We start from the raw sequence: 22,955 nt of genomic DNA on the forward strand, positions 1-22,955 counted from the left end.
AACCGATTTTATGAGGATAGAAAACAGAAATTCATCAGAGTACGAGAAAGAGTATTCCAACTCACAAAAAACACTAGAACAGTATTTTTTTTTTCCTTTGTTAAGTCATATGGATATCATTACTGGTCCCAAAAAAAAAAAAATACACGCCTACTCGACGACTACTAATCAGAGTGTTGGTAATCGCCGAAGAGCTTATGAATATATAGTTTTTTTTTCGTTTGAAATCGATGAGTTCAGTTTCTGATTAACTGACTTGCTAATTAACCTTCCGAATCGTCGTCGTAACTTTTTAATTTAAATTTGACTTGATTTTTCTTGGTTTGTCATATATATCTCACAGGATTGATTATCTTTTCACAAAATTTTATATTAATTACAAAGTGGGAAGATTTTCGTTTGGTGTATTATTTTATGTCTTACAGGAGATTGGTGAAAACCAGTCATTATAGCTTTTTGTGATACATTTCACATCTTTTTGCCTCTGACACTTACAAAGTACTGCAGAAATATACAAAACTAATCAATTAAGTAATTAATATATAAACCAGAAATCCAAAGTAATCGGTTCTTCAACCTGAGATTCTTGATTTAGTTAACTGTGTGTTCTTCACATTCAATTGTTTGTAACCTTTTTCTCCATTCTTGGGTGAGAGGATGTTTTTGCAAGTGTCGCCGTGTCGGTGAATCCAGGATTCTCAACAAATGTCCATTTATTTTTTATGTTTTTTGTTAAAGACAAATGTCCATTTATTAAAAAAAACTCGAAAGTTTATTTTAGAAAAATATATAGATATATTAAAATATATATTAATTTGGTAATGGGTAGAATCATAAATTTAAAGGAATTAGATATGTATAATATATATATATATACAATTTTCATCAAACAAAATTTTGTAAAATCACACATATTTATACTTTTGTTTTAAAAATATATACTTTCATAATTCTACCTACTAGATTTTTGTAGAAAATTATTTATTTATATCTATTTTTACTTTACGTTGTGGACTGTCGAGACAAAATTATATCTGTAGGAAAACAAAAAAAGAAATCAAGACAATAATGATGAGTGCATAGAAAACAAAAAAAAATTATGTTTTATAAATTAATAAAAACGAGAAAGATACACAAAAATGATTCTGTCACGAAAAAGTAATAAGAGATTTAGAGAAAAAATAATCATATTAAATTATCAAATCCACTATTATTTATTTTAATTACTTTTCATATAGGTTATCAAATCCTTCAATATTTATAATAATGAATAATTGCTCTTAATGCAGCCAACCTTCATCCCTATAAAGTACAATATAGCAACAAAATTTACACATGCATCTCTTTTCAAGCTACAACAGTTAGTTGATTTGAAAGATAGTTATGATTCAATTCAAAGATATACTTCTTCAAGCAAAGAGATTAATCGTTACAACAATATCACGTGTAAAGCACATTATCAACGTACCAAAGGGCCACTTCGCAGTATATGTTGGAGAAGACGAAAAAAAGACGAAGAGATTCGTCGTGCCAATCTCTTACCTAAACCATCCTTTGTTTCAAGCTCTGTTGCATCAAGCCGAAAATGAATTTGGCACAGATCATTCGAGGAAATGTCTGACGATCCCTTGTGCTGAAGATGTTTTCATTGACGTCACGTCCCGTTTAAATCGTTAGAAATATATTAATGCCATAACTAAAAGTGATTAATTACTCTTAAGTATTAGTAATTGTTAAATTTAATATATCATCAGTTTGGTAAGGCGATTTATTTATTTTTGTTGTACCATCAAACGACGGTAAAATCAAAACAAAATTGTTTAAATGAAAGAAAAAAATTGAAAAATTATCTGGGAGAATTAGGAGAATTTTTTCTTTTTTTGAAAACCCTTGTTACAGAACAGAGAAGAAATTCTCACCAATATTACAAATATTTAGTTCCTTTTAAGTTGTTTGCAGATTAATATAAAATTTAATTTAAAATGGACAGAATTTTATTTTCTGTTTGGAGACTCGAAATAACAATTTCATTAATAGATTTGATATTTATTTTCTTTCGTTTAAGGCTTTTAAATAAATCAAAAATCAAAATCTTGTTACAAAACTTCAACATGGGTACATATATCCAATTAATGCAGCAAAATTTTAAAGTACATGTACCTAATTCCTGTAATAGATATTTCAATACATATATCTAATTACTGTAATAGCTTTTTAAGTACAATAACTAATGCTACTGATTCTAAAGAAATAGTACATTATGAAATCCCTCACTTAGTATCTCAATCTAGAGTTATTTTCTCTCCACTTCCTTAGATACATTTAAGAAAAAAACAGAAATATATATATATATATATATATAAAGAAACTCAATGAATTCTGTGATGATTAATGAGCTCCTTCATCATGAACTACTTAGAATAGAAGCTAGAGCAGTGAAGTAATCTTCAGTGCAAGGGATGGTTAGACCTCCCATGGGATGATCGAACCCAAACTCTTCTTCCGCCAGGTTCAACAAACCTTGAAACAATGGATGGTTCAAATACGATATAGGTATCACAAATCTCTTCCTTTGGTAAGTCTTCCCCACGTAGACGGCTACATGACCCTTTGGGACATTATTACCTGACATGGCCAAGAGGCTCGCGATTTTTGCTGATAAGCTTCTTTGAAGCTTCTGCTTGGCGTGAGATATTCCAATCAATTGAATACCCATCTTAAAGAATAAGAATAATAAGATGTTGAATATTTGAACTAGAAAGTTTGTATGTCTCGGGCTTCTACAGAAATGGATAGGTACGTTTAGTTTTGTAAGCAAGTTTTCCGAGTGTATAAAGTATATATAGGGAATTTAAAGAGTCTGTGACCGCAAGTTATTGAAAACTAATCGATTGAGGAACATATCAGGTGGAGCTAATGGATGAAGTTCACATGCTTATGCCTTGTCTTTTTAGAAACCACTTTGTTTTTTTCTTTCTTTTTGGTGAACATGTTTACAAGACCCTACCATTCTCTAATATGAGTTATAACAATCTACCATGCATCTCCTATTAGATGAATATAACCAAAACAAGAAAGGAGCAACATGTTACAATCAACTTGTGTGAAATAATATTTTTGATAAAGACTTTACATTCCATAGATATATAACAATGTGTTATGAAATTGGATATATGCAATGCTTGTTGGATACTAAACCTGAGTGATTTGACGTACCATATTAAGCAAACTGTTTCAAATTAGGACTTTCTGGTTTGGGGGTGATGTATGCGATTGGATATTATTCCAGCGTTTCTCTATACAACATTAAATTTTATCCACAACACATAGTACGTATTGGATTAATTTTATTTCGTTCCACGTAAAGAGTACTGTCCTTAAAACAAATAGCATATACGAAAATGAAAGAACAGGAACCATTTGGCTACTTGTCTACCACAAATGGATTTGGAAGACTAAATGTTTCCCATCTAATATATTCGGCTCAAGGATCATCTAAAAATTATCAGTGATGTAAACTAGATGTATCTATTTTTAAAATGTACCGTAACTAATTAGTATACTTTATATTATCTTTATAGTGATATTTTAGTCGATATTTTTCAGGAGTGGAAAAGGTTATATGACATAAGTTATATCATTTGGGAACAAAAGCATTCTGCATTTGCTGCAACCTCTGTAGATGGTTGCATTGCATATACAATGATGAATTGAATGTACCCGTAAAATGTATAAACGAAAAAAGCTAGATAGACAATCCAAAGTTCTTTGCGACAAGTGCAACTAATAGTTCTTTGTTTAGTTGTTTCTCATTATCAGCAAAAAGACTGTCCCTATATATCGACAACTTCATATGTCTGCTTTCCCTTAAAATAACCTATACTACTGAAATTGATGAATAAATTTCATTTCTTTCAAATATACTTTAAATTCCATATGAATAGAATAACAATATTTTAATATAGTGTCTAATAGATTTTTTGTTTGTTTCGTTTCAGCCGAAACATAGATCACCATATCGAACTTGCATAATTGTACAATTTTCGGTGTCAAGTATAGTAGTACTCTATTTTTCTGTTAAGAACAAAATTTGTGAGTGTTTTCAAAATATTTCTATTTGATTATGCAAAAAAGTATTACAAAATGAAGTTTAGGAACAACTTGTAATAAAAAAAAATATTCATTACATCAACATCCATATTTTAAAACTTAAGAAAAACAATTCATAAAATTATCTGAATACATAAGAGTTTAAATATTCAAACGAGCAAATATACATGAACCACATGTGACTTAGAAGCAACCTACAAATGTGCAAGAAAGCTTTCGATATCGCAATTTTAAAGAAATTTCGTACCAAATATTTAGATTAAGATAGAAAAGAAAAACGAAATTCCAATTATTGTTGCTATTATGTCCTCGTGGCCTTTTGACCGTATTTGACATAATGGAAGTCAAAAAGGCGAATAAAATTATTGTGCCTCGAAGCTTTATTAATTGGGTGGATTCGAGTATGTTAGTGTTTGGCAGCTACGTACAACACGAGGGCTTCATCATCAACTCACTGACTCTCTACGTTTGACTGAAAAAAAAGCTAAATGTTATTGGAAGATCTTGTGACGATCCACTCGTGGATATCCATGTTTCAGCAATTTCATTTTCGTGGCTTTACACTTATATATCTAGAGCATGTCACTGATGTGACCCACCAAATTATAGAGGGAGCGTTTGATATATGGCAACTTTTCAAATATTACAAACCAGCAGATATGACTTGTGTTAGAAGGAAATAATAACTATCATATATAATTTTAGTGCAGAAAATGTAATTTAATACTACAGTATGTTAAACATATCCGAGTTTAACAAACTTCCAGTTCCAGGGGTTAATCAAAAACAAAAATAAAAAACAAACTGAGTTCGAAAGAATGACATAAACATCTCTATTTAAAGAAATAAGAAGAAACATAAATCTTGACCAAAAAAAAAGAAGAAACATAAATCAAATTGAATGGATCTACTTAACTTTGGGGCTACACATGTATGTAACTCATTGGCCCAAGAATTTAGCATATTAGCATAAAGTAACCTGGACCCTAGATTTTATATACACAGAGCCGTGCTCACCCTTATATGAAAAAGACATCAGCCTCAGACCCCCATTTTACCATCAAAATTTAGAGCTCTATTTTTATACAATATTTTAACATATGTCTTCATGTATCCATGAAATATTTTATATTTTTGAGTTTGTCTCAACTTATCTCATTACTTTTACCAAAAAAAAACTTATCACATTACTTTTAAATTTATTTCATATTTTCATAAATTATTTTACATAATTTACTCTACAGTCTACACTATATAACTAGAGTGGTAATTATAAACTTTATACATATATTTTTTTTAAAAATATAATGAAAATTACTTCATAAAATAGACAAATGCATAATATGATGTTTAATAAAACTTTATCATGTAAATAATATTTGTTAACACAAAAAAAAAAATCAAATCTTAACTTTATTCTTATTTTTTTAGTTAGTTTTTGTCTACTTTTTTTTAACTTGTCTTGAGCCACCGAAAACGTAGGCACGGCACTGTATATACACTCCATTTTACGAGAGGAACCAAGGTTCGAAGTAGTTAACTGAGTTTTGTCCTCCAAAGTACTTTAAAAGATTCACCACTGCCCAAGAAGAAATGGGAAATACAGTGAGTGGAAATTGATCAATGTTTTTTATCCTTTTTCCATACCAATGCTGTTCTTGTTCCGTTGGGGGCAGAAACGGAAACCATATATTTTCTCTATTTCCCCTTGCAAGTAATGTTTATTAGTTTCCAAGTCGGAAGAAAAGATATGACATTGAGAAAAACCCTTTTATAGATTTTTATCCAAAAAAATAATAATAATTTAATTCAACAAAAACAAGACATGACTTTGCATAAAATATTTAGCAACCTTATATTTGACATCAAGCGACCCTCTGATTCACATAATTCCCAATAAATTTTAGTTATTATGTAGTTTTGTATATGGAAATCAAAATAGTTCTTTACATCTTTAAATAATCAACTCTATATATATATATATATATATATATATTATTAGAGCGTATATATATGTATGTGACTGTATTCATATTATATTTATTCAATTAATAAGTATTCCTCAGTTAATTTTCTTAAAAAAATCAGATGATATTTAAAATTTTATTTAAATGTCACCAGACAACCTGATGCACCATAAAAATGAAGAAGCAACGACATATTTTGACGTACACATTCAAAGTACAAACATTAGCTGTTATATGGATGGGTCCGCAATTAGCTGTCGTAAATCGTTTCATTCCAATTCAATAAATGTTTTTGGCTATCTTTTGATGCAGCTGTAAATATTCACAATGTTATTAGTCGTAATCATCGAGCCAAGAACATGTGGTAAGACGAGGTAGTGGGAAGTAGAAAACACAAAGACATATATATATATATATATATATATACAAAATTGAGTTACACATGGATTATATAGTTTAGTTTTCTAGAAGCATTGATCTTTCAGAACTTTTATCATGAAAGGTCAATGATTCGAGTTATACCTCAATTTGTAATACCATTTGTAAGCTAACTCTTCATACCTCTATTTATAAATTATGAAAATAAAGAAATGCTAGACTATATTGGATCGTGTCCAAGTAGTCCGCAAGATACAAGTTATTTTGCGTTGGAAGTTGCCGGATTCGACTTTTTCGTAAAAAAAAAAAAAAAAAAATTGGCCGGATTACACAACCTTTTTTTTTTCGGATTACACAACCTTAATAAGCGTAAGTCGTGGACTTGGGGCGTTGTTCGAAAATTTTTTTGTTCGAAAATTTTCAGTTCACTACACTACCAACTCTGATATAAATTATGCTCTCCTCTGTGTTTGTTGTATTCTTGTTGCTGTGCGATCTGTAAGAATTACTTTGAAGAAAATTTTAGCTATGGCTATTTATATATCTTCATGTCTCGTTCTCCTTTTTTGTTTATATGTGAGATGAACGATCCTGATGTAACTTTTTAAACTTATCATTTCGGAAAGAACAATGAAATATTCAAAAAATTAAGATTAAAGAAACTAATAAAAACAAACACAATTGGCAATCCAAAACGATGGTGCTCTTGAATGTTTATTGTCATTTAGTTTTGCTTTTTTATTATTATTCTATTAGTAACGCTTCTAACTATGTAAACGTTGGTTAGTAAACAGTACAAATTACATTCTTTCTAAAAAAAAGTATAAATTACATGCGCGGTGATGATCATAAATAAATAACACTACAAAACCAAATTTGTTTCTTTTTTTTTGTGTGTGTTTTTCTAACACAAAAAAAAATCATAGATCTCTGAAAATAATAAAATAAATCGGATTATTTCCTCCTGAAATCACGATTTACTTTTATTTAATATATGGGTTTTAAAGACATCAATTTACACAACACGTATTTATGACAAAAAGTTGTATAAGTAAGAAGAAATAAAGAGGCGAAGGAGTAACATGGCATTCATGTGGTTACACTGACCCTAATGTCATTATCAAACAACACCACCAACGAAGAACGACAACATTCACTATGCAAATAAACCATTCAATTGATTTGATTTACTAGCCAATAGAAACTTAAGAAAAAATATTAAAAATAGAATAGTTACTATTAAAAAAAACATTATGGGCCATATGCATGGTGATATCTTGTTTTAATCACGTATTGCCACGATCCTGTGTCACAGAACATGCAAAGCAACATCTAAGAAATAAAATGCATGACTACGTACCTCTCCTCTACCGTAGAGAAGAACATGCTCTACGTCTATTTGTTTTTCTTCGGTACATTTTTCTCCCGTCTTTTTTTTTTTCATCTGAAATTCATTAAGACCCTTGAAAACAGGGGAGAACGAAAGAATGACATTTTTTTTACTCAAACTAAAATGGGAAAGAATGACATTGTTTTTGTCTCACAAAACAGAGAATCAATAAAAAATATGCAAATAAAGGGGATGTGAGAAAAAAAGAAAAGAAAAAAAAAAGAAACACTATTATACCATGGTACTCGATCGTTCAATCTCTAGCCATCGAAGACCTCCTTATGCCAAGATCAATCGATTTTCCGTTACCACGTTTTTCTCCAATCCTTTGATCATCGTCTATTATTAATTGGGATATATTTGTTTCTAATGGGCTTTTAACTTCATGGAGTCACTAGCTATAACGAACCTTTTTTTGGTTGAGTAAACAACATAAACCCTTAAAAATCCAAGTCCCCAACATTCGTATTCTATAAGGTGTACACTGTAGAGTCCAGAATTTCATAATCAGCTACAACTTGTACCTATTATAACCGGTGAGCACAGATTCTGCCATTGCCTTTACATTAACCACATTTCTTTTCTGTTTTCTTTTTAATTGAATCAACCACATTTCTTAACCCGTTGAAACTACTTAAAACGCATAGCCCATGCCTTTAATACTTTGTCTACTCGGGTCTAATTATGAGAAAACTGCACCTATATATTTTCTCAAAAAAAAAAATTACAACTAGATATTGCCATTTTCTCATTTTGTACATCCAAAATAATTTAGCTGATCAAAATATCTAATACATTTTTCCATTCAAAATATGGATCTCACAATTATCAAAAAGAAAAGTTTACATTTTAATTAATATAATAATTAAAAGTCGATTAGGACAAAGATGATTAGGACTTAAGAGACATAGGTGGCTCCTAAACGCATGGGTCGTAGCTCCCAAGACAGTGCATATGGGATTGTTTAAGAAGACAAAACCATGTTTTGCTTTAATGCTAATCAATTTTAGATTATGACTATCTAACTTTCGAAGTTTTGTGACAAAACCAATCCCGTCGTTAGAGGAAAATACATTCTGTGGAAAATTCTTATTTCTTTCATTTAAATGCATGTAAAAGTGATATTTTAGTTGAAATTAACGTTTCATCCTCTAACCAAAGAAGCTACATTTAGACTAAAATAACTCACTGAGTTCTTGAGTCCAACCCGAATAGCCTGTGTGTTTGAGGCACAGAATGTAATCAAATTTCGACAATAAATATCCAATATCAGCAATTTTTCGATTTTGGATAAGATTTAATTAGGTTTCATATTCTTCTCCCCAGTGCTGGCAGTGCATATTGTTCAAAAGACAATACTTTAATTAAGCAAGCTAGTTTTTATTAGGTTTTCGAATGAGTTTTTAAGTTCGTTTGTTAATTGTTACTGTTAATTATTTACTTCTTTCATGCAACAATTTAACTGTTGACAGTGTTTCATTTTTAGTTAAATATTTCAGTCAAAGATTGTATATATCGGGAACGAGTTGAAAAGTATCATGCATATCTTAGAATAATAGTCTGCAGAATTTTCTTTTATTTTAAAAAACAGTGTGAGGACCTTAGTAATATAAAATAACCGTAGATATCTACGAGATTATCAAATAAGTATTTCAGTTTATTTTTACGAACAATATCTTCGGTAGATGAGACATCTATTGGATAAAAGGCATAAAGCTTTGTCTCATCTAATTATCAGTTGGGAAAAGTTTCTTGTCGAATTTTCTTTGTTCAACTACTTTTATTCATGGAATTCGATCGGATTAAAGGAATTTTATGAAAATAGGTTGAAACATACTGTCCAACTACTCAAATTCCATTTTCTTATAGATGATTAAAGGTTTAAGTCCATGTTATTCACTTTATTTTCTAAATCTTGTCACTCATGATTATTGTTTTTGTCAATTAATCAACTTAATCTCTTGCGAATTCCGTGAAGATCATCATACACGAGAAATGATTTCTCGCTAATTAACTTATAATACTAATTAGGTGTGTTTAAAATATTAAGAGTGCTTCAGATATTTTAAGCTTATATCCGTTGATTTAAATATTTTTTGCTAATTATTTTCGAAAGGTAAACACATTGATGTTAAGCGAAAAACAAAAGCTCCAATCTCTCAATAAGACTATATTAACCGATGCGGCGATTGAAATTAGACAGGAGTCTCACTTTCAAAATGAACTATGTACTACTATATATATTCTAAATTTGTGTTCAGCAAAAACAATTTTATAACTTTGTGTGCATTGTTTTTTATTGGTGTTAAACTGTTATTTATATAATGATCGGTCCAAAATGTAAAAGTTTCGAGTGTGTAGTAATTACTCTTTTTTAGAGATCAATTCATAAAGGATCAAAAAAAAAACATTGAAGAGAAGACAATCCATTGAACAAGGAGATCTCACATAGAAACTGAAAACCAGAATTTAATTCCTTTTACGAAAGACTATTTCCGTTTATGCAACGTCGGTAGCATAATTGTACTTGAGAGACCCAGTTCGGCATCATGCTGTGAAGTGAACTCACTTCACTCAGACATATTTTCATATTTTTGTGTGTCCTAAATACTTATCCTTTTGCTTGTTTGTAAATACCAAGACGCGTTTTCCAGAGTAGTTTTATAAGGTTTTTGTTTATATGTAAAAAAATAAGAAAAAAAGGTGGGAGGCTGGGGATTAACTGCAACCTACCGTTGGAACAGAAAAACGATCAGAATCACAGAAATTAATAAAAGAGAATATTTTATCAAAAACAAATAAATAAACAGAAGAGATGAAAAGAAAGGAAAAAAATAGAAAGGTATCATGATTTATGAAAGAGGCACATGGGTGTCTGCATTCAAAAAAAAAAGGGAAAAGAAATTTGTTTGAAAGTGTCACAGGCACACTCTCTCGAACCACATTTAACAACACTCCAAACACTCCTCTTCTGCTTTGTACTCTTCAGTACATTACTCTTTTCAAAGTCCGTGATTTACGCTCTTCGATGACACCTCTCAACAGAGAGAGAAAGACACATGTCCATTTTCTTCTGCCATTCAATTTTTTTCAGCTTTTTTTATACTAGTAGTATATTTTTCTAATATTAGGAACTAGATAAATAATGGAAATTTTGCTTTTGGTAGAACAATCTTGTTTTTCCATATTAACTAGGGAATCATACCTAAATACCTAACAATATCAAATGTGTATTCGCTTATGTAATCAGTAGTAGTCTGTACATTGTATTCGGATACATGAGGTTGAGGTGGGTTAGCAATAGCAATTATAATAGTTTCTAACTGTTTAAAGACTTCAATATCTTAAGCTTATTTCTAACAAAAAAAAGAGCTAGTATAACTCTTATTATCCTCAAGGAAATATTGATGTTCTCATAATAATATAAAATTGAAAGTAGTTCGCCTATCCATTCGAAGATGTAAGCATGACACAAAATTCAAATAAGTTCCATTGGCCACTGCAACTCTGCAACTAACATGACACATCGCATATCTTTAGAACAAAATTATGGTCCAATGAAACCGGTTTTTCTGAAACAAAAAAAAAAACTATGTCAAATGCGTCATAATTTATGTTTTCTTAGTTTCTATATGTTAATTTAATTAGAAATGTGATGATACTTAATGATTGATACTACATATAATAGATTGATAGACCTCGCCATTTTAGTGTATTGGTTCAGTTTAGTATATATAGATCATGTCGAAGAGAGTTGTATCATTGTTTCTCTAGATGAAAGTAACGGATTTAGAAGAATGTGGAGAAGAGTGGTTATCACTTATATATAGGCATATAAAGCTCATAGTATTGAGGTTTAGAAAAACAAAAATTTAAGTGATATTTCTTGCCGATTATTTTTTATTCAACGAGTGACATATACGTGAAGGAAGTGAATATTTTAAACAAAGAAAGTGGAAAATGAAAAGGATATAGTATTTATGGTGTATCTTGGTAAGGACCAGGAGATCAAAAGGGGCCACAATGTCACAAAGAGGACCAACAATGAAACTAAATCCTCAGCTGGCCTTTGCCATTTTGGCTCCCACCTTCTCCTTCCACACATATGCACATGTCTTCATTTCTCTCTCTCTCTCTCCACACACACAAATATGTACAGACACATAGACATAGAAAATCTTTATTTATAAATGTATAGTCCTCAACTCTTCAATAGCCACCCATCCCCTTTCTCCATAACTCTCGCTCCCTCTCTCTCTCTCTCCAAACACAACCAAAAGCTTGTCTCTCTCAAGAACCCAAAAAAAAATGGCGATAATGAAGAAATCTTCAAAGCTCACTCAAACAGCAATGCTGAAGCAGATTCTAAGAAGATGCTCGAGCTTAGGGAAAAAGAATGGAGGAGGGTACGATGAAGATTTCCTCCCACTTGACGTACCAAAGGGACACTTCCCTGTCTATGTCGGAGTGAACAGAAGCAGATACATTGTCCCAATCTCCTTCTTGACTCACCCTGAGTTCCAATCTCTATTACGACGAGCCGAGGAAGAGTTTGGATTTGATCACGACATGGGTCTCACCATTCCTTGTGATGAACTCGTCTTTCAAACCCTAACCTCCATGATCCGATGATTATTTTAAGTTAAATAATTTGAAGAAGAAGCAGAAGGAGATGGTTAAAGAAGAAACAGAGCTTCTCTTTACAGAAAATAGCATCTCTTCTCTTTTTTTTAGTTTTTTTTTCTTCTTTTCTAAGCCCAGCTAGGGTTTTTTTACGAGTTAATTCATACTCGTCTAACAAGAAAGAAACCCATATGACATAGAGATTCTATGGGTTCAAATCTGTAAATAAAAGCGTGTTATGTTTTTCCTCATGGATCTTGATTCTGTGAGAGAAGTTGATTAATGCAAGAGGAAGTATTTCTCTATTTGTTTAATATTTCCCTAATATTTATCTTGATTCTTGTGCAAATTTTGTTGACAACCTCCTACAAAAATATAAGAATTTTTTGTGAGACTTCAGTACATCTTAAGCATTAAACAGAAATAAAGGTGTCTAACTTGTTGACCAAAATAAAAGGTGTCTAAAACAAGAAAACATGTGATTTCCAACGACCATATCCCTCGGAAATCGTATAGAAATGGCCTTTCCGACGAATTTCCGACAAAATATGGTAGTTGGAATCATCTCGTTGGAAAAAACAAAATGGTCGAAAATCAGTCAGAAATTTCCGACTGATTTCCGATGGACTAAACTTTCCGACGGATTTCTGACGAGCTTAACTTTTCTGATCAAACTCCGAGGGATGTGGTATTTCCGAACCTTTTCCGACGGCTCCACGATTTCCGACGAACTTCCGACAACTATACAAATTTGTCAATTACTGACGGATTCCCGATGGATTTAGTTTTCCGACGGAAAATCGAGAGATATAGAATTCGATAATTTCCGACGGATTTCCGACGGAATATTTTTATTTATTTTCCGACCGATTTCCGACCACTCCTGTATTTTAATAAAAAAAATTATTTATAATAATTTTTAAATTTATATATATAATTAAAATGCTAAATTAAAATTAAATTCGAAAGTCATTTTTATAAATAAATCTAATAATTAAACAAAATCCAATATATACAATATATCTAAGAAATCTAATAATTTTACTAGATAATATGTTACAATTCTAATTTTAAAATCTAACATAGAAAAATCTAACAATTTGCTTATAACAATCCTAACAAATAAATTTAAGAATTCTAATCTAGCATAATTTCTAACAAATAACAAAACTAATTTTTTCTTAAAATTCTAACAAAATCCAGAATAAATTCTACTTAAATTCTAACAAATTCTAACATAAAACAACCTAATTCACAAAACTAACAATTCCTATAATTCATCCTAAAATTCATCTTAACAATCCTCTAATTTTGTTTTGGATATTCAAAACTAACAAACAATGAAAAAAACTTACAATTTTCAGGCTGATGAAGCAGATCTACGGCTATGGAAGCTTGGCGGGTCGACGGCGGCGGCGGTGGCTTCAGTTCTGGCGGCGGTGGTGATGGACTTCAGCCTGCAAAAATAAAAACCAAAAAGAGAAGCTGAGGAGAAGATAAGAAAGAAGAAAAGAAGGTGAGGAGATGCAAATCAATACCTGAGAGCTTGAGTAGCAGATCGGCGGCGAGAAGTACCAGATCTGGGATGAATTCTGGCAGTGCCGAGCAGAAGAGCAAGAAGAAAAATGGAGAAGGAAGAAGAAGAATAGAAAGGGAGAAGAAGAATCGTGTGTAGTAAATAAAAAGAGGGGTGGTCCGTAATCGGTGGGGAATCATTAAGACTTCCGTCGGGATGCAGTCGGAAATAATTAAAAATTTTGGGAAATTTTACGCGGTTCGGTTTACGCGGTTTTATTTCGCGGGCAATTTTCGGAATCCGTTGGAAATTCGTCAGCACTTCTGACGGATTTCCGACGGACAATTAAAAAAACCTTATTTTTTCTTCACTCTCGCCATGTATATACATGTAAATTAAATTCTATACACTTAGAAAAATTTGGGAAATTTAAAAAGTCCGTTAGAAATCTGTCGGAAATTTCCGACGGATTTCCGACGGACTATGGAAATAAGATAATTTTTTTAAATCAACATAGTTATACATCAATTTTTGTAAATTATGATTTTGAAATCTACTAATAACAAACATATAAACATCATATATATATATATAAAATACATCAATATGTTCATATGGATCTATAATTCTTTATACACTTAGGAAAATTTGGGAAATTCACAAAGCCCGTCAGAAATCGGTTGGTAAATTCCGACCGATTTCCGATGTACTATGATAATATGATGATTTTTAAAAAAATCATCATAGTAATACATTATACTTTGTAAATTAAAATTTTGAAATTTACTAATGACAAACATATAAAATACATCAAATTTTTGTTCAAATTTGGAACATTTATATATTCCGTCGGAAATCGGTTGGAAATTTCCGACCGATATCTGACGGATTAATGATTAGGGCATAAAAAATTGCAAAAATTAATGAGATTAGTCTTTACAATAGATGATTAGATTCATATAACAACATTTCCCTTACAAATCAACATAAAACAAAAGTTATGATGAATTTTGAAATCTACTAATGAGCAACATATAACTTTCTTAAAGATATATAGAACTTAAGGTTATGTTTTAGGGTTTGATATATATTTTTGGTTAAATGATGAAAATAATCTAATTTTTAGATAAAATAACATATAACTCAATTATAATAGCTAATATCATCATAACAACCATAATTGTCAAAACAAAATTCAATTTCGATGTTTCTGAACCCTTATTCGTCGCATTTCCGTCGGAATTTCCTGACGGATTTCCGACCATTTTAAAAAACACATGTAAAAATCGATTTAAGCACGTGTTTTTATCATTTCCGACGGAAATCCGATAGAATATCTATCTAACGGTCAGAAATCCGTTGGAAATCTCCGACGGAATTCCGACGGATGATTGTTTAATGTTTAGGGTTTGGGAATTATTATTATTATTGTTAAAATAGTGATCATATTTATTATTAAAAATTATAAAAACATATAATCTCAATATATAATGATATAGTTCTATTTTTTCTTTTTGGTAAAATGGTGCCAAATTATATTTGACTAAAGAATGCATACATTAGTATTTTAAAATCTTGAAAACATAATAAAATTACATTTTTCATAATAATATAAATAGTATTACAAATTTATCGGAAGAATATTCTGAACTCTCGTCAAATTCGCCAATCTCTGACTCCAAATTGTCAAAAGTTTAATTATTTTTATTATATCCGTCGAAAATCCGTCGGAAATATTATCAAGACGACTTTCCGACGGAGTTTTCAAAATCGACAATTTAAAGATCCGTCGAAAATCTGTCGGAAATTTGATTAAATTTCTAACGGATTTCCGACGGAAATAATTTAAAAATAAATAAATTTTTGATTATTTTTATTACTTCTGTTGGAAAAATAATCAAATCTCCAACTATTTAAGTATCGGTCGGAAATTCGTCGGAAATTCCAACCGATTTCCGATGACATCTGAACCGTCGGTTATTTTAAGTTTTTGGTCGGGATTCCGTAGGAAATTTCCGACGGCAAAAAAACCGTCGGAAATATCGTCAGAAATCATGATGTTTTCTTGTAGTGAAATTTGGACATAATTTTGCTATAAACGTAATCAAATTTTAAATTTGAGGCTAAAAATTCATGTGATAGCTAAGAGCATCTCCAACAAAGGATGCTTAAGGGTTGCTAATCAAAAAGTTAGATTAAAAATAAATTTTTAATGGAAAAAACTTTTAGTATCGATGCTTATATAAGCATTTTAAGCACCTTTAAACACCTCTTATGTGGTCTTCTCTCAGTGGTTGAAATATTTAATTTATTTTTTTATTCTTTTTTTCCCTATCAATTGAAATATCTCTCTCTTCTTCTCTTTCCTTCTTCGACTCTTCTTTCTTCTCTTTCCTTCTTCTTTAAACTTCACAAACATAACTATTAAACATAATCTTTAAAATACAAATTAAAAAAAATTAAAAATTTCTAAGCATCTCACTTTAAGCACCTTCTATTGGAGGATGAAATTTTTTTAAAAAGTTAGTGGGGTGCTTAAACAAAAATTATCAAAAAAACTAATATAAAAATTGTTAAATACTCCTTAAAGGTGCTAACTATTGGAGATGGTCTGAGTAAATTAGGGTTTTTAAAGAAATATCAAATCATATGAATGGATGCATAAACTTTAGAAAGTGCATGCTTGAACATGGGTGTGTCAGAGAATGTGGGGTACTTACCTTTATCATGTACGGAACCAGATAAAAAAAAATTCTACACTCGTTTGAAGAAAATGGTGCATGTCTAAGATTAAGGATTGCAATTTTAATACAATAAGATCCATTAGTTCGGAAGGTTCAGCATAAACTTGTCACCATTCATGTTAAAATGTCTTGGGACGGAAATTAGGTCACCAATATTTTAAAGAAGTTTGTATGTATTGAATTCACTAACTATCTACTCATTTATTTGTTACAATAATATTTATATAAACACATACTAGAAAACAAGAAAATGACTTAAATAACTACCCATTTACAAACATACGTTTATATAAACATACTCTAGTATAAAGCTGAAAATGACTCATGCATGGTAATGGAAGTAGTACTATCAAAAAAGACTTTACAAATAATATTGAGCTGTTTCCAAATTTGGCGTCCCTTAACCATTCTTAGAGTCAACATTACACACACATATACTAATATACATATATATATATATATATTGACTACATGCGCAATCAAACGATTCCTTCTTCTACGGCTTTTCCTTGTTCCGTACAATTAATAAAGCTGTAATTAGACATTTATTTTATTGTTCGGAAAAAGGTTAGACCTCCCGTGCCCCAGTATTAAATCGTTAACTAATATAAACTGCTTTATGATTCTATTGTTTGGATCTCTTTTGAATACTACTCGTTAATTTCGAAAATTGATACACGATTTATTACGCATTCCAAGCTCCATTGATTATATCAACATTATTTATGCATTGTTGTGTGTTGTGTATGTATATCCATCGTCTGCGGCGATTGCGACAACACTAACTCGCTAGTCAAGCTATAATGTTTTATTAGTGTGATTATATATTAATCATCTTTAATTTATTTTGATCAAATTTAGATGTCTATACTGAGAATCCCATGTCACCGTATCTAAACCCCAATATGATGCTCTTTACAATCACAGTATATTGTTTGAACGTTCATATACAAAAATAAAATATCTTATTCCATTTCATCAAAACTATTGGTATAACTCCCACCGTTAGCGTTAAACAAAAATATGTTAATCTAGTTCTTTGAAATTACTTGACAACTACAGTCTCAGATTCTTATGTATCCTACATTCGTGCAATAAAACCTTAAGTATTACCATGAAAAATACTATCGAATGGTCTATTAAACGACAAGTAAAGGAGATTCACAGTGGAATGTAATCCGTCAGAATTGTTTGACGGTGTGATATATTTGAAACCCAATTACCAATAAATATTGCAATCAATTACTTTAATGAATAATCAATTTGCAAGTTGTAATTAACAATTTGTAATTAACCCAACGACTGTCATTTGTACGTTAATAATTTAGCAGACACTGTGATCTCTCGTGACCACTTTTCAAAAAGCAAAGCATAATAATCTAGAAGGATTATGACGACACATACTACTCAACGAACGATCTACAGCAAATAGTGTCTTACTTTTAGCAGGTTACGAAACGTCCGAATTCAACTTGCTCATAAACAAATATTACTCCCTATTGTAACTATTGACTTTTCATTTCGGTTGGATGATTTGATTGGTTAAAAGATTTCCAAATCATACCGTAATTTTCGGTTCAACTTGTTAGGTGTTTTTCTTTTTTAATTGCAGAATCTGTATTAATTTCTCGATATTTAGATTTTTTGTCCGGCCTCGGCCGATTTTTAGGTGCTGCAAACAAATCGAGATCAGGTTTGATCGGATCCATAATTTACTAATCTCGGAGAACGGGATCAAGTCGAATATTTGAAAGAAAAAAAAACAATGTCGATAATAGAAATGAGAATTGTTTAAAAAACTTTTAGTAATTAATTAAACCTAGAAGTTTTTTTTGATATACCTGAAAACCAAAAGACATTAAAACGAAATCCGAACTAGTAAACTATATATATATATGTATATATATATATTAAATAAATGATATTTACATTAATATTTAAATCAATTCAGTTAAAGTTTTCAGATACACTAATGTCACACATAGTTCTGAGTTTTTTTAGAGATCCCGAGTTGTAGCATTGCGACGGAAAGAGGACTATTTGGATCTCGAACAAAAACTTCTAAACAATAATAATAATAATTCCTAGTCTTGCATGTTTGTTTAGTAAAACTCTCTACATTGTCACAGTAGAACAAATGCCATATGACTATTACTTTTGAGGGATTATTAACTAAAATCGAAAAAGATAAAATAGCCCATAATAAAATTATTAAATTGCTTAGTGCTTTGACGAATACTTACGCAAAAGCCAGATGATTTACTAAGATATGCTTGTCTACACAAGGCACAATATCCATTTATCAACTATTTTTGGATCAATTCTATGATTAGTCGGAGATTTTAGTATTCTTTCTACTGATTAATAAGACAACTAGTGAATTTGTCCACGCCTTGCATGAGTTCTGATATAATTTTTTTTATTTGTTTATTTAAAAATTTAATAGTAATTTGGATTTATTTGTTTTTTATTCTCTATAGTTGAGAGAATTAGAGAGAAGTCATACATATTTGTACTAAAATATTTAAAATCAAAAACTCTAATCTAGACATCACAAATATCATCATTCCATTAGATATTTCATTTATTAATTTTTATATTTTCATTAGATTTGACTAAATATCAGTTTTATTGGAGAAAAATGGTTGATATTTATACTAAATCATAAGAAATCGAAAACCTTATAAACATAAGAAATTGTAAACACTAACCGATATATAATAATAATTAGCGACTTTCTATTAGTTAGAGATTATTTCTTTTTTTTAAACGACATTTCATTAGTTAGTATATAAATTTCTTTTTTTAACTTTTTGTTAGATTTTGTTTTTAATTTCAATTTTATAAAATTTTCGAAACGGTTTGATTTGACTGCGAAATTAATTATTAAACCATAATAATTTAGAGCGATTTATTTTAAATTATTTTTAACACATCATCACATAAGAACCAATAAAAAAATGACACGTAATAGCTAAATAGAGTGAAAATGTTTGTTTGTAGTCGAAATTCATTCTAGCGATGACACATAAGCGAAATACCGTAAAACTTACTGTGAGCGCGACATATCAACAAATCACTACACAAATAAGTATATAAATTTAGACAACGCTTAAGCTCTAGATCGTTATAAACCGTGTCGATTGTTTTTAAAATTTGTTGGAATTGAGCATTTTTGTTATTAAGTGTCTAATATTTCCCCTCCTCCGTTTTATATCCTTTATTATTCGTACCAAAAAATTGATCATAATTGACAGGAGAAAAAATTCTTGGCCATATATATTTTTTTGTTACAGTATTAAAATTAAACTAGCTATATATTTCTATTTTTAAAATCAAGGGGTTTCTCAATATATATATATACATATATATATATACCAGAGTCCAAATTAAGTTAAACACGTATCAAACCAAATATACGAGATTCGTTAAAAAAAAATGTGGGATGAGGCTTGCAAAATTATACATAAAATACATGAATCTTTCAGTAATATGTTCATCAGTACATCGCTAGTTAGAGAAGTACATTAGGTTCTATTAATAAGAACCAAAAGAAACAGTAAGAACGTTAAATCTACGAGTAGTGACAAATTTTAAACGTTATTCGAAAATGTACTGAATTTGTATACTTGATTGGAATACAAATATTATAGACACCTACGAGTATGTTTTTCTTTTCTTAGAAAGTGGAGAAAATGTGAGTGGGAGATTCTTTAACTGATAAAGCAGCGTAACATTTAGGTGAGGTCCTTTGGTGGAGGTACCACGTATACCGTACCAATTAAATTATTTTATAATGTTGGTCAGGTTTGAGAGACAGATTATTATTGTTATCTTATATTGGTGAAAATAAACTACGATATGGGTCCTTCAATTCTGGGGTAAAGAAACAACTGCCCTTATATTTTATAGAAGTGAATCTATATTCAGTATGTTGCACAATATATTTTTTAAACACAAGGCACACATGCAAACCCCTAAAAGATTTAAATCAAAAGGGATATATCATTTTGCACTACTATTAATTAATTTATGTGGTATGTTTAAAAACCATACAAATTTGTATAGAAATATACGAAAATTAATTTTCGTGTAACATAAAGTTTTAAAATCATTTTGGTGTGTATTGTAAATAATATATTATTGGCCATAGTATGATATCTTAGTATAGATATCGTTGTGTCAATTACATATTCCAGATAACAAATATGGAAGAGAATCATATTTGATATATACAGTAAATCTTTGTTTACATCTATTGTTTGTATTCAATGTAATTCGATTCGTCTATAATTTTTCAAGATAATCAATATTATTTCTTCTCACAACAAATCGAGCGTTTATTGTTTTGGTAAATGGTGCTGAAACCGTAAATCTGAATTCTAAAACGGAATGTTTGTTGCAAATTGCAAATTTTAATTTTTGAAATTAAATAGACTAACAATTGTCCCAATGTTTATAAAAAAAAAAAAACGAAAAGAAAAATAGGAGCGTTTTCAATTTTTTAAAGTTCAGTTCTTTTTATATATTGAAATTTCTTCCCCTCTTATAGAAGAGAAATAAATGATAAATGTTAAACTGGATTTAATGTTTGTAATCATCTTCACCGAGAAATCCGGTAAGAACAAGAACTATATTTATCGTAGTTTGGAAATAAAATACGATATGATTAATTTGCCTAAAAGCTAGTAACATTTTTTGTTTCTATAGTAAAGAAAACATAAACCAGCTAGCAAATTAACTTCTTCAAATTTATTATAACCTCAGTTTAAAATCAAGAAATCTGAATATACACTTGAAATAGCCAGAAGAAATTAAATAAGGATCTCTTGACCAAATCAAAAAAATCTAAATTAAAAACTTGAGGCTCTCTCTCTCCATAACACTATCTCCTTCAATCTTCCAATCTGGGATGACATCGGCGGCGACAACAACCAAAAAGGAAAAAGAAAAAACAATCAAACCCTAATTGCCATCTCCTTCTCCCAGTCAAACTAGAACCATAAAAATTAGCAAACGAAAATAAAATTAAAAAAAGTTTTTAAAACGAAACAAAAGAAGAAACCAAATCTCTGATTAGAGAGATTGAAAAAGCATCTCTAAACCAAAGCTTGAATCAATTTTCGGTTTGCAAATTCCACTGATTCGGTTTTGATCCTCGTCTCGACAATTAGCATACAGATTTCTCAGCAATCCCAGGGAGCAACGGCCGAGATTCCACGTTCTTCGCCATCCCCACGTGGCTGCATCTCCGGAGATCCTCCAGCGTCGCCGGATTGCCTCGTCCCGATGACTCAGACCGAGTCACGACCCCAATGATCTCCTCGAACAACGATTCATCGCAAGGGATCGCTAACGGACCAACGTTGGAGAATCCGTACTCCTCCTCTGCCTCCGCGAGCAGACGACGGAAGATCGGATGGTTGAGATGCTTCGCACGGACGACGTATCTACGCCGATTCTCTCCGACGGAAACCGCCACGTGTCCGGGAGGTACAACGGAAACAGGATCGTTGGTGGATCCGATGTGAGCTTTCTTCTGCCATTGCTTGAGCATCTGACGGATCCGTACAACGCTTCCGATCTTATTGTTCTTCCCCATCTCTCTAGCGAACAGATTGAATCCCAGAAAATGAAGGGAAAAGTTGGGAGAGAACCAAAAAAAAAAAGGTTAAAGGAAAAACATTTTAGGCGTTGCGTTCTCCAATTTTTGGGATGGTTTTGGCAAGCAGGGGAATATTGAGGGGGAGCGTGGGATATTTAAAGGTCAGATAAGTTTTTTTATGTTGCCCCTTTACTTTTGCTTTAATTACGAAAATTACTTTCTTTCTCTCTCTCTCTTTTTTATTTTTGTTTCTTTGTTTTCTACATTTTTTTTGTTTTTGTTTTTTTTTTCTTTGTTGGTCGTCAAAATTATGAAATTACTTAGGCCTTTTTTATTTTCTTTTTCTGTTTCTTATCCCTGTCTTGTAAAACTAAATCAATACCAATACCTTTTTTTTATATACAGTGAATCTATTACTTAAAAAAGTACCCGCTCTTTTATGACAATTATTTTATTGTTTTCGTTTTTAAGGTTTATTTATAGTGTCAAAACTGAAAACTTCTTATTAGGTTAAATCATATATTTAAATGTTGAATATATCAATTAACTAAGGGAATAAAACAAATAGTCAGATAATTGTCGGAAAAAAAACATAGTCCTTCAAACAAGTGATAGCGTTTTA

The 22,955-nt window shown here is 30.6% G+C and overlaps 4 protein-coding genes across 4 annotated transcripts; 2 read left to right on the forward strand and 2 right to left on the reverse strand.

Moving 5' to 3' along the window:
- The first annotated feature begins 1,383 nt into the window (after positions 1 to 1,383).
- LOC18028978 (auxin-induced protein 15A) lies at positions 1,384 to 1,677 on the forward strand. The gene has a single exon (XM_006412122.1). The coding sequence runs from the start codon at positions 1,384 to 1,386 to the stop codon at positions 1,675 to 1,677; it is 294 nt and encodes a 97-aa protein (XP_006412185.1).
- Positions 1,678 to 2,385: 708 nt separating this feature from the next.
- Positions 2,386 to 2,759, reverse strand: LOC18028979 (auxin-induced protein 15A). The gene has a single exon (XM_006412123.2). The coding sequence runs from the start codon at positions 2,714 to 2,716 to the stop codon at positions 2,405 to 2,407; it is 312 nt and encodes a 103-aa protein (XP_006412186.1). The 5' UTR covers positions 2,717 to 2,759; the 3' UTR covers positions 2,386 to 2,404.
- A 9,310-nt stretch (positions 2,760 to 12,069) lies between these two features.
- LOC18028980 (auxin-responsive protein SAUR50) lies at positions 12,070 to 12,773 on the forward strand. The gene has a single exon (XM_006412124.2). The coding sequence runs from the start codon at positions 12,154 to 12,156 to the stop codon at positions 12,475 to 12,477; it is 324 nt and encodes a 107-aa protein (XP_006412187.1). The 5' UTR covers positions 12,070 to 12,153; the 3' UTR covers positions 12,478 to 12,773.
- Positions 12,774 to 21,458: 8,685 nt separating this feature from the next.
- LOC18028981 (auxin-responsive protein SAUR50) lies at positions 21,459 to 22,453 on the reverse strand. Its single transcript, XM_006412125.2, has one exon. The coding sequence runs from the start codon at positions 22,328 to 22,330 to the stop codon at positions 21,899 to 21,901; it is 432 nt and encodes a 143-aa protein (XP_006412188.1). The 5' UTR covers positions 22,331 to 22,453; the 3' UTR covers positions 21,459 to 21,898.
- Positions 22,454 to 22,955: the final 502 nt, after the last annotated feature.

The sequence above is a fragment of the Eutrema salsugineum genome, unplaced genomic scaffold, assembly GCF_000478725.1.
Source record: "Eutrema salsugineum unplaced genomic scaffold, Eutsalg1_0 scaffold_1, whole genome shotgun sequence".
Classification (NCBI taxonomy): domain Eukaryota; kingdom Viridiplantae; phylum Streptophyta; class Magnoliopsida; order Brassicales; family Brassicaceae; genus Eutrema; species Eutrema salsugineum.

Bases quoted from the DNA above. Each gene is read 5' to 3' on its own strand.
- LOC18028981 (XM_006412125.2), bottom strand. From the start codon at position 22,330: ATGGGGAAGAACAATAAGATCGGAAGCGTTGTACGGATCCGTCAGATG.
- LOC18028979 (XM_006412123.2), bottom strand. From the start codon at position 2,716: ATGGGTATTCAATTGATTGGAATATCTCACGCCAAGCAGAAGCTTCAA.
- LOC18028978 (XM_006412122.1), top strand. From the start codon at position 1,384: ATGATTCAATTCAAAGATATACTTCTTCAAGCAAAGAGATTAATCGTT.
- LOC18028980 (XM_006412124.2), top strand. From the start codon at position 12,154: ATGGCGATAATGAAGAAATCTTCAAAGCTCACTCAAACAGCAATGCTG.